The sequence below is a fragment of the Miniopterus natalensis genome, chromosome 4 (assembly GCF_054644295.1).
Source record: "Miniopterus natalensis isolate mMinNat1 chromosome 4, mMinNat1.hap1, whole genome shotgun sequence".
NCBI lineage: Eukaryota > Metazoa > Chordata > Mammalia > Chiroptera > Miniopteridae > Miniopterus > Miniopterus natalensis.
Genome location: NC_142084.1, coordinates 28794123 through 28806997, shown reverse-complemented (window position 1 = coordinate 28806997; position 12875 = coordinate 28794123). Strand labels below are relative to the sequence as shown.

The 12875-nt window shown below is 43.7% G+C and overlaps 1 protein-coding gene across 2 annotated transcripts in view; it reads right to left on the bottom strand.

The window, feature by feature from the left end:
* Positions 1-12875, bottom strand: part of FAT4 (FAT atypical cadherin 4) — a 148149-nt gene that overhangs the window by 71230 nt on the left and 64044 nt on the right. For both annotated transcript variants that reach the window (XR_001602480.2, XM_016203322.2), the window contains exon 2: positions 10821-10952. Coding sequence is in view for 1 of the 2 variants with exons in the window: in XM_016203322.2 (XP_016058808.2) it covers positions 10821-10952 (132 nt within the window). In the remaining variant the exon portion in view is untranslated. The remainder of the gene's footprint in view (positions 1-10820; positions 10953-12875) is intronic.

Below are 12875 nucleotides of genomic sequence, written 5' to 3'. Positions count from 1 at the left end.
AAGGACTGAAAAAAGCAACAGTTTAGAGACGTTTTAAGAGTGGAAAGGAGCAGATATATCTGCAAAACACACAGACACAAACAGTGTGGCGATAGCCAGAGGGAAGGGGGATGGGGGAGCTGGAAGCAAACAAAGGAGGGAATAAATGGGGATGGTAAGACACTTTACTTTGGGCCACAGTGCACGATGCAGGGTGCAGATGATGTTTTGTTGAGCTGTGCACTTGAAACCTGTATTGTTTTGTTAACCAGTCACCTGAATGAGCTCAATAAAAAACAAGAGGGGGAGGCAGCAGCAGAGGCCAGGGCTGAGGGCTGAGGGCTGAGGGCTGAGGGCTGAGGGCTGAGGGCTGAGGGCTGAGGGCTGAGGGCGGGGCCTAGGAGGAGACCAGAGGAACAGCCGGCCACAGGGGTTAACGGAAGGTTTCAAAGAAGAGGTTTTAACAAAGTCAAAATAAAGAAATTAAGGAGAATTACAATTAAAGTACCCATCTAGATTTGATGATGTTAACTCCAGAGTATTTTAAAATCTATTATAAACTTATCTGTATGTTGTTGAAATTATAAACAGTTTGACTTAGATATTTCAAATTATGTATATTAGAATTAAAATACTGAGTTAAATATCCTGCAATGTACTGGTTGAGATCCCATGCCCTGGAGCCACGCTTTGGGGTGGAATCTCTGCTCCACTACTTACTAATTGTGTGTCACTGTGTGTTAGGCAGTTAGTTAGACAAGAGCAGAGCAAGGACGATGGGCCAGGTACAGAAGGTCACCGGGGCACAAAGCCCTGGGCGCCTAGCAAAGGACAACGGTAGGGTGGGAGCTCGTCCCCAGGGTGACCTTTCCTCCTATCGCTGGTCCTGTGGTTTGGACCCTCTAACCCCTCTTCCCTAGAGATACCATCTAGGCCTCAGTTGTATTTCAGCTCCAGGCCCAGAAAAGCAGCAAAACCAGACAAGGACCCCAAGGCTGACCTCAGGACCAGCTGCACCGGATAATGGCCCCCCGCCCTGATGCCGGCCAATCAACCAGTGGAGGCCCAGACCCCAAAAGGACACACCTGGGAAGCTGCTGAATATTCTATTGAGATCTTCCCCTGGGATCCCCCTAAAATCTCCCCCTTAAAACCCTTAGGACAGAGGACGCAGGGCCTTGCCCCCCACACCGTGGCACACAGTGTATGACCGCAGCAGGCCCAGGCCTCTGCCTTTCCCTTTTCTTCCCACTGCTTCACCCGCCCCGCCCCCCGCCCCAGGCCTGTTAGCTTCCTCACACCCAAGCTCCAAGGGCCCTTCCTTTTCCTCTATAACTAGTTTCCTAAGCCCACTTCTTCTAGGAATTACTTTTTCTACCTCTGTGATTTATCAAATAAATGTTCTCTTATAGTTGGGTCTTGGCTCTGAATTCTTTCCCAGCCAGAACTCAAGTACCCGGTTGCCGAGGCCAGGCCTGGCTGACCCCAGGTCTAACAGCTGGTGCGGGTCTGCAGCCGACGGCAACCGGGCTGCTACTCAGCCCCTCTGAGCCTGTTTCTTTACCTGGACTATAAAGATGGTATTACCTGCCACGCCGCGGGGACTGCTCTGAGGATTCAGTGAGCTAGTACATGTGAAGCACCGAGTACCATCTTTGAGAAACAGTTCAGTATATGCTGATACTAGTTATTTTATTCCTATTTTTAATATTTTCTGAAAAGAGCACTATAACACCCCCTGCTCCCCACACCATCCTGCACACTGGACACATTAAATACATGCAGTTTTTTGTACATCAATGACACCTCAATAAAGTTGCTTAAAAAAATGGAGAAAAAAAAGAAATATAATGGGTCAAGTATATTTGATGACTAAAATGTCTGCAAATGAATAAATTAAACTACAATTAGAACTGCTATATATCCCAAGGAAAATATGTTTCCTGGTTTCCTATTACATATAATTATTGAGGGTTGACACTAAGGTGTAAGTAATGCTGGGATTGTTGACTTCAAAAACTACATTTTGATTTAAAAATACTCACATAGGACAAATACATCTTTTACTCTGCTGTTAATCTCTAGAAATTTATTTATTTAACATGCAGGCTAAGAGCTCTCGAGAAGGATGTTAGAAAGAACATCCATTCAGGGTGCGTAGGGACAGGAGGCTGATGTGACAAGAGATGACAGCGATCACAGTTCCTATGCATTTGTTCCATCAGAATTAAATATGATTTATCCTTGTCAAATACGCAAGGCAACAATTTCTAACAATTGCAGGCAAAAACACTCTTTCAAAATGTATGTTTGGTGGCATCTGCTATATTTGGTAGTGCACTCTCCACGCCAATCTTAGCGAATGCCTGAGAGCACACTTTAACTCAGACATGAAATGGCCGAGTTTAACGTGCTGCCTGCCTACGTTTATCTTGTATATCCAGGTGTACGCTGGAGTATCTAACCTATTCATTGTAATTGTATGGTCTAACAAAAACAGCCTGTAAGAATCTGAGGCTTCTAATCTGACCACATTCTGGACTATTTGTTGCATTTCACCAGGAATTTTGTTATGTTATTCTAGTAAAACAGTCCAGGTATGAAAAGAGCTATTTTCAATTCTGACTTCTTAAAATGGTATTTGGAAATTAGGGGAGAGCAAAGAAACAAAAACACATTTAAAGCTATTATTACACAAACGGTCTAAAGTTCAGAAATGTCCCGCCTCCTCAATAATTCTTCCGAACAGAAGCAAAGGTATCAGTCTATCGATGAAACAATCTTTTTCAGATTCAGAAATCAGCTGATGTGTCGAATGAATTGTTCTAGTGAATATCTGAAAATGTCTGGCCAAAAGTCATGATTTAATTGGGTCTTTTGAAAAGTCTATTTATTTATTTAATATCCAAAATATGCGGTATCGGCAATACCACAAGAAACAAATATCGCATTTCAGCTGCAGCACAGTGGAAATAATGCTGTTTAAAAATCTTTTATCCCCCTGAGGAACCACAGAGACAAAGGCACGTGAAAGGAATTCTGAAAGTAAATAGCTATAAATTGCAAATGCATTTTACAACTTTAAGTAGTATTTTCAGAAACAAGTATGGTACCGTGAAACAAAGCACGAGTATCCTGGCCCATTACAGGCATAATAATTCTGTTTATGGAAGGAAACAAGAGACTCAGAAAGTCACGTGCTTCTGACAGATGTGTATCTTGATGCAGCACATGTTTCAAATGATATTTAAATTAAGTTTAACATGTACATGTTGCTTTCAAAAACCAATTCCCTGACCCAAGCATAATTCACCAGTGCCCGACTAGAGTTTCTCTCACATACTGGTACTGTTATGTGCGATTTAATTAAGGAAATATGTACAAACAATAAAATAGTACATCACATAATTTGCTGATGACCTACATAACCTTAGTCTTTTAAAGAATTCTATTACTCTCTCAAAATCAATCCACCGTGACAATTTAATGCTGATGTGAAAATGCTATAAATAGAGCCCTTTGAAAAGGGTGTCGGAACTGCCATCCCAGAGAAACTACCTTGCAAGTCTTACTCCGTGAACATTTGAAATGTTTGAACTGGGCAAAGTAACCTTCAGATGGGCCAAACCAACAATGTCTTATAAACTGTTATAAGGCTAAAAGGACAGCAGACCTCCTGCCCACAAGGACCGATGTTCTGGACGTTCTTGAGACTCGTGTATTACTAAGGGGTGACCTAGTTTGTTAGCACCAAAAAAAATTCCTCCTTTCTATTCATGCAATTATTTCCCTTCCTTTTCTCATTAAAAACTCCTTGCCCAGCAGTGTGGCTCAGCGGTTGGGCACCCACCTAGGATCCAGGAGATCGAGGTTTGATTCCCGGTCAGGGCACGTGCCTGGGTTGCCGGCTCGATCCCCAGTGGGGGGGGGTGTGCAGGAGGCAGCCAATCGGTGACTCTCTCATCATTGATGTTTCTGTCTCTCCCTCTCCCTTCCTCTCTCTGAAATCAAAAAAAATATATTTAAAAAAAGAAAAACAAAAAATACCTCCTTGCCTTCACCTCATGATCAGGACATAATTTAAGTTTCTGCCTGCACCTATGCCCGGGATTGCATTTTTTTTAAAAATCTCAAAGGCTCCTTGTGTCTCACACTTTGGCTTTTCACTTTTAAGTGAACACTGACCCCAGATTCCAGCCCCCATTGATACCCCTGCAGATACACAATTCATGGGGAGCTTTGACTTGCAAATACTTACAGAAATGGGAAGATTTAACCGGAAGTGGTATCAACTACAGATGGCTAAAATGGAGCTCTTCTGACACCTACATTATTATTATTAGTTGCATGCACTATAGGGGGGAAAAGCCAGCTCTAAAATCGAACAATGAAGGAGAGGCTTACCTCAACTGGCAAGTAGAAGCCTCTGAAATGGAGCAGGAAGTTAATAAGAAAATTTTAGAGACTCCCTCTTAACTCAAGAAGATTTCTGAAACTGCTCAATGTCCACACCCCGTTCTTACCTCTCCTCCAACTGCCCACTACCCTAGCCTCCGTCGTCCAGGCTTAATCTCCTTTCCTCCTTTCTCTCTCTCCTACACCACAGCTCCTTACTGACTTAGGGGACGCCCAGAATAGAAAACCAGACCAAGATAGACTAGGAAAAAACAAACACAAATTCTGGCAGCTGCCCCTGGAGAAAAGACAGTCGCGGGGGCGGGGGAGGGGGGGAACCAGCGAATGTGTACGTCCCTTGGACTAGAACAGAATTAAGAAATCTACCTAAAGATTTCCTTGACCCTCTCTGGCACCCTGATCAGTTTGCAAAAAAATTTAACTGTGAGGACATACAATCCTGGCTCTTCTGACCTATGCCAATTAATACACCTACTGGTTTCGGAGAAGTTCCTAAGGCTCACTGGAAAGCTCCTAAAGAGGACTTTTTAAAACAGAGACAGACAGGCCAGGAAAATGCAAGGAGTTAGCTTTACCAAGCCATACCTGAGGACTTTCCCGGAAAACGGACCGGACCAAGATCCATCAGCGTGAGAGAAAGCCTGGTGAACCAGGCCTTGATTTCTTTGAGCGCTTCAAAAAAAAACTTCCAAACTGTGGTAGGCTGTTAGGCAGACACGAGCAGGGCAAGGCCGATGAGTCTTTCCTCTCCTAGCGTATCACTGGCCCTGCGGTTTGGAACCCCTGACCTTCCCTCCCTAGAGAGGGCATCTAGGCCTCAGTTGTATTTCAGCTCCAAGCCCAGAAAAGCAACAAAAACAGCCACAGCTGACCTCAGGACCAGCTGCATTGGATAATGACACCCCCATGGCGCCAACCAGTCAATCAACGGAGACCTAGACCCTGAAAAGACACACCTGGAAAACTGCTAAATATTCTATTAAGATCTTCCCCTGGGACCTCCCTCAAAATCCTTAGGAAGAAGGACCCAGAACCTGTCCCTCAAGGAACACACGGGAGCTTTTCTCTTTTGCTTCCCCCTCCCCCTCCCCTCCCTCTTCCCCCGGGGGTCTGTTACCTTCCTCACTCCCAAGCTCAAGGGCCCTCCCTTTGCCTCTATAACTTGTTTCCTAAGCCCCCATTTTTTTTTCTAGGAAATGCGTCTTCTACCTCTGTGATTTTATAAATAAATGTTCTCTTACAGTTTGGGTCTTGGCTCTGATTTCTTTCCTAGCCAGTACCCAAGTGCAGAGGTTGCTGAACCCAGGTCCTGGGTGACCCCACCGGGCTAACACCTGGTGTCGTCCCAGCTGCCTACTACAAAACAACGCACAGGTCTGTCTCCAGACCGTTTTAAGGGTCATCCAAACGATCCCTTACTAAATTTGGCATTTTGGGAAGGACTAAATGAAGAGCTTATAACTCTGATTAGACAACATAAATTAAACTGGCCGACCATGCGTACTAATGAGCTGGAGATTCTGGCTGATCATCTATCTAAAACTATTTGAAAGAGAGAAAAAGATGAAGCTGTTCAAATCATGAACTTACAGCTCCAGCAATTAAGCAGTGAGGTCAGCCCTCCCCAAAGGCCTCTTAGAGGAGGGGAGAGAGAAGCCTGTTCTTACTTTAAAAAGGCAACTCACCTTAAGGAGGATTGTAGAAAACGTCCTTGGAGCTAGGGCTGCTCCAAGCACGGTGAGAGGGCATTTTCCCTTCTCTTTACTAACACTTTAAGAGAAATCGAAATTACCATAAAAGGGGGAATTACTAAGGCCCTCCTAGAGCCTGGGGCTACTCTATCTGTTCTTAACCACGCCCAGCTAAGTTGCCCTCACCCTCAGCGTAAAGCTCCGGTACAGAGGGTGGGAATATCTAATCAACGAGTCAGAGCCAGCTCCTTCCAAGCAGGGAATGAGCGGGGCAACAGGTATTTTCACTAGTCAAATCCGCCCCAATTCACCACGTAGGGTGAGACTGTCTGGAAAGCACTGGCACCCACATATCCCTTTCCCAGAAGGGTGAACGGTATTTAGAACTAAATCAGATTCTGAACCCGTTGAGAGAATAATGATTTTTAAAGGAAACTCAACAGAAGGAAACTAATCTTGAGACCAACTGAATGTTCGTTGCAGGATGTTTCAGTGCAACTCGGGGCCTTTGCCAGCATAGATACTGGCAAGACTAAGTCAGTCACTCCTATTAAAATAACGATCGACGGCATTTTGCCTCTACCTAATAGTCACCAATATCCTTAAGACCCGATGCACAAGCTGGAATGAGGCCCATTATGTAAGTTTACTTTAGAGGGCGGTTTATAATTCCATGCACGAGCACCTATAATTCTCTTCCCAGTAAAGAAAGCCAGCGGGAATGACAGAGACTTACACAGGATCGCAAAGCTATAAATAAAACAATGATCCATAGACACCCGGTGGGCTCCAAATCCACATACCCTGTTATCAGCTATCCCTACGGACTGCCAATATTTTTCAGTAATAGAGTTATGTACTGCCTTTTTCAGTATTCCTGGCTGTTGGTTTTGTGTGTTTTGGGGAGAGGGGCGGTAAATACCTCTTTGTTTTCACTTGGGAAGAGGGGAGTTTACTTGGACAGTTATGTCTGAGGGATATATGAGATTTCCACCTATTTCTCTCAGATATTAAAAGTTGATCTGAACGATATTGAATTTTCCAGAAATTCCGCTCTAATCCAATATGTGGATGATTTACTTTTATGCTCTAGGACATATCAGACTCCCACGGGGATGGACCCAATTTACCTTTTACAACAGCTAGCCATAAAGGGAACTTAGGGGTCTCAGAGGACAAGCTTCTCTGTTTACCCCCAGTAAAATACTTTGGTTATCTAATATCTAAAGATGGGCTACAATTAACCCTTGAAAGACTGAAAGGAATAATATCCTTTACTCTTCTGAAAACAAATGACCAAACAAAAAAACAGTTTATTCAGGATCTGACTAGATATGTCACGACTGGATTCCAGATTTTTCATTAATGGTTCATCTTCTATACATCTGATTAAAATCAGATCGACCTGATCCAATCCAATGGAACCCTGAAGGGAAACAAGTTGTAAAAGCTCCAAAGAAACAAATATTTAAAGATCCAGCTCTGGGATACCTTATTTATAATGCCTTTTATACACGAAAATAAAGGAAATGCTTTGGTAGTTTTAACTCAAAAACGGAGATCATCTGTCAGAGGGCAGGGGTTTGCATGAAAAAGGGGAAGGGATTAAGCAAAAAAAAACCCCAAAACCTCATAGACACAGACAACAACAGTGTGGTGATCACCAGAGGGAAAGGGGGTTGGGGGAGGTAGAAGAGGGTATAAGTGGGGATAAATGAGGACGGACGGAGACTTGACTCGGGGAGCGGAACACATAATACAATATACATGGATTATAGGATTGTGCACCTGAAACCTATATAATTTTATTAACCAATGCCACCCTAATAAGTTCAATAAAGAAGAAAAAAAAGACCTATAGGATATTATGGTGAGTAATTAGAGTTAGCAGCCAAAGGGCTCCCACCCTGCATGGGGCCGTCTCTGCTGCTGAGGTGTTATGCAAACAGAAGAGAGTCATGGGCTCTCCTTCCTTTATGTTCCTCATTCTGTTCACCCTCCACTGAGCCCTCATCACACTCAACACTCCCGTCTTTCCTGTGACGTACTCTTGCTTTCTGCGCCTGATCATGCCGACTTAATTTGGTTTACAGATGGATGTTATCTGAAAGATGAACAGGGGCATTACTGAGTCGGATATGCAATCACTTCCATGGTGGACACAACTGAAGGTACTTATTTACCTGAAAGATCTGCCCAAAACGCTGAGTTAATTGCTCTAACTCAAGCTTGTCAACTGGCCAAAGATCAAACAGCCAGTATGTACACTGATGGCAGCTATGCCTTCGGTGTAGCTCAGGCCTTTGGAATGTGGTGGAAGCAGCAAGGCTTCTTAAGCTCCTCAGGGCAGCCCATAAAGAATGGAAAACAGGTTGCAGAACTGTTAGATGACATACAGTAACGGAAACAATTGGCAATTATCAAAATTCCAGGACATTTAATGCTGCCACCATGGAAACAAAAGGAAATCATTTAGCTGGTGCTGCAGCTAGACAGGCAGCACTAAGCAATCAAATTATCCAGACCTGGGAATACTCCTTGCTTCCTATTAAATCAATAAAAGACTCTCTTTTACAGTTCCAACGGACAGCTATAGTAAGTGGGAACATTTGACCCAGACAAACAGATATGGTTTGGACCCAATCAAAACTGATCTTACCTATAGGGACTCAATTACCTATTCTTCAACATATACACGAACTGACACATTTATGAGTTCATGAAGTAAACAATATTACTGGAAACCTCCTACTGCAGCTCATAAAATGTATAGCAAATGTTCTATCTGTCCAAAATATAACCCTGGAAAATCACTCCATGAGTCCCAAGGACATGTCTCACTCCCTTTAGGTTCATTTGAGATATGGTAACTGGATTGTATTCTAAATACCACCATCTGAAGGATATAAATATGTGTTAGTTACACTTTGTAAGTTTTCTCACCGGGTTGAGGTTTTCCCTTGCAAGAGTGCAACGGCATTAATAGTTAGTAAATTGTTATTGGAAAAACAAATCCTGATTGGGGAATTCCAGTTACATAGTGACCAAGATGTGGTAGGTAGACAGACATGAGCTGAGCTAGGACGATGGGCCAGGTGCAGAAGGTCACCAGGGCACAAAGCCCTGGGCACCCAGCAAAGGACAGCTTTAGGGAGGAAATTCGCCCTAGGGTGACCTTTCCTCCACTAGCAAATCACTGGTCCTGTGGTTTGGACTCCCAGACCTTTCATTCCTAGAGATACCATCTAGGCCTCAGTTGTATTTCAGCTCCAGGACCAGAAAAGCAGCAAAATCATACAAGCAACACCAAGGCTGACCTCAGGACCAGCTGCCCATCATTGGATAATAACTCCCTGTCCTGATGCTGGCCAATCAATCAGTGGAGACCTAGACCCTGAAAGGACACACCTGGAATGCTACTGAATATTCTATTGAGATCTTCCCCTGGGACCTCCCCTAAGATGTCCATCCTTAAAACCCTTAGGACCAAGGAACCAGTATGATCTCCCTCCTGGGAGCATTCTCTTTCCCTTCCCCTTCCTCCTCACCTGCCTCCTCTGGCAGGTTACTATTAGCTACCTCACTCCCAAGCTCCAAGGGCCCTTCTTTTGCCTCTTTACCTTGTTTCCTAAGCCCATTTCTTCTAGGAATTACTTTTTCTACCTCTGTAATTTACCAAATAAATGTTCTCTTATAGTTTGGGTCTTGTCTCTGAATTCTTTCCTATCCAGAACTCAAGTACCCAGGCTGCTGAGCCCAGGTCCGTTCTGACCCCATGGGTCATCCCATACACCAAAAGGTTGCAGGTTCATTCGATTCCCACTCAGAGCACGTACCTATGTTTCGGGTTCAATCCCTGGTCGGGCCTCGGACTTTCTTCATGGGGAAAAATATAAATTACAAATTATATAAGTTGCCGTGACATTTGGAGCATGACGATTACATAGCTAAACTAAAATATAAATATAGAAGATAGTAATTTATCTTGCCCTCAAATTTCACATTCACCACTAGGCAAGAAATTTCTGCTCCATAACAAAATTGAAAAATTCATTAGAGTGACTAGATAATTTCCTTAATACATAAGGCTATTATTGAATTATATATTGTTTTTATGTAAATTAAATAAAAATTATAAAATAGCCTTAAAATTTTTAAATTGTAAATAATTTGCTGTGTTTTTTTTTAATCCTGACTTGAGGACACATTTTTATTGATTTTTAGAGTTAGAGGAAGGGAGAAAGAGAAAAAACATCGATGTGATAGAAATATCCATCGGTTGACTCCAGTATGTGGCCTGACTGGGAATCGGACCTGCAACCTTTTGGGTGTAAGGGTACAATGCTTCAACCAACTGAGCCACCCAGCCAGGGCGATAATTTGCTTTTTTATATTACAAATAAAAATCAATCCTTAGTTTCTGTAAGATAGCAAATTAGAATAATAAAAGCATAAAATGGGGATATTTTTATTATCAAGAATTAAAAGAATTTGGCTAATATAAAATGCAACTAGAAACGGAGTTGCGAATTGCTGATCCAAGAAAAATTACCTTTCGATAGTCTCTATATTTGCATTCTTACAACTCAGGTCAACAATCAACGTTCTCTTTGGAAAACAGCACACACTGCTTAGCCTTAGTTACTGGGTAATAAAAGTTGAGGAAATATGGAGAAATTGGATAGATCACCAGAACACTAGGTTTTGAAAATTCAGACACAGACTCTGAGCTACCTCGTCTGCATCCATGGCTGTGAGCTGCATGATCTTCGAGCCATCTCCAATGTTCTCCTCCACGGTGAGATCCAGCATGTCCGTTGGAAACACCGGTGGATTGTCATTGATATCCTGAAGTGTTATTTCTACCTGCAAGGAGAGACAGGAACGAGGCGTGAATGATCTGCATGTCTGCAAGGTACAAATTCAAAGGTAAACAAGAGTCCACTCAACTAGGCCTTCCCAAAGGAGTCAGGACCTTGACATTCAACATCCAAACAACAGAAAGTTCCCTAGAGAAAGCTGTGGAATCTTTACAGAAACATAGAAATCCAAGTAAAAATTGTCTGACTCGTTGACAGTAACTGATTTTAAATGGTCGCCTTGGTGTTTATACTAGAAAAGGTCCACTGATCAACTGTCATTTTAACCCCCAGGTTTGTGCACCAGTGTGCCTGTCACCCGGCCATTAAATGTCACTTGTCACACAGATGAGGTGGTACACAATTTCCTCCTGAAATGCTTACCGATTGGCAACTAACGTCTGGGGGAAATAAAGTTCCCATTTTGTTTTAAGAAACACTCAGCATTTTCCCTCTTAAAGTCACCCTTCAAACCTGTGGGGGAAAACAAATACATGCACCTTCTTTTCTAGTTTCACTCCTATCAGCGCTTCTTAGTGTGACGAAAGCTAAACGGGCCTTCTTTTCAGATGCCCTGTTTACAGAGGTTGCAAATATTGCAGCTCTGTTTGAAAGATCCTAGGCAGAGTTATTTGTTTGTTTCTCTACCTAAGAAAAATTGTTGGGAAGGATCCGTGACATCTAACTAATAACTTCAAGCCATCTGTTTCCTCTTTTGAGCGAGGTGCTAAAAGCTGAATATCTGATAAGAAAAGAGACAGCTGCTAATAAAAGTGAACGTTGCACCCCAGTTGGGTCACAAAAATTAAGTCATGGAGAAAAATCCACCCATCCATTTAGCTGGGATATAACCAAGGCGTTTTTCTCAGAGGATGAAATGTCATCTTTTATAGTTATAGTGTGAAAACTCCACCAGATCCAAGAGAGGCGAGGAGACAGCAAAAGGACCCTGATCTCTCCTCTCCGGGGAGCGGGTGGGGGCGGGCGGAGGGAGACGCAGCAGCTGAGACTGCCGTTCCTCTGCGCCAGGGACTGAGCGGGACACAGGACAGCACAGGACAGCAAGACACAGAAATGGACGAGCAATGGACAGAAAGAAAACCAGAGACAGTACACAAAATTAGGGATTAAATAACTATTACACCTTAAGTCCACACTTAGTAGGAGGGTTTGGGTCACGGTCAACGCCTGGGATTTTCCCAGGGCACAGCGACACAGGCGGTCCCAGCAGGTGGAGCCCCGCCGGCCTGCTCTGGCTAGCACCATGCGCCGCACCACTCCCTTCAAGACAGGTCCAGGGTGGCACCGCCGCAGCGCCAGGGGTGTGCCCAGCTTCCCTGCACGCTGGTAAACAGCAGGGGGGTTTTGCTGGCTCTGCGACTTACTATAAACTGAGTAAATTTGAGCACTCAGTTTTTCTTTTTTTAATATGTTTGTATTGATTTCACAGAGAGGAAGGCAGAGAGAGAGAGAGAAACATCAGTGATGAGAAGAGTCATTGACCGCCGCCTCCTGCACGCCCGCTACTGGGGATCCAGCCCCGAGCCCAGGCACGTGCCCTGACCGGGAATCGGGCTGTGATCTACTGGTTCATAGGTCTACGCTCAACTACTGAGCCACGCCAGCTGGGCAGCACTTAATTTCTTAAGCTCATTCTCTTCTTCTTAACATTGGGATAATATGAGTATTTTATGATGGCTAGACTTTGGTGATGTCAGAAAAATGCTTAGCACAGAGGGCAGTGTTTGAGGATTTTCTATGTACATATGGGTCCCCCCCACACTGGATAATCTTTGAACTGCCTTACATCTTGCCCTTGGCAGATGCCATCCTGGTAATTCCAGGTCCTACCATGTGCTTGGCTCACTCCTGGATCTACCTGAGTCTTTGATTACTATGCCCTCTTTGGACTAAGACTGGTATGATTCAT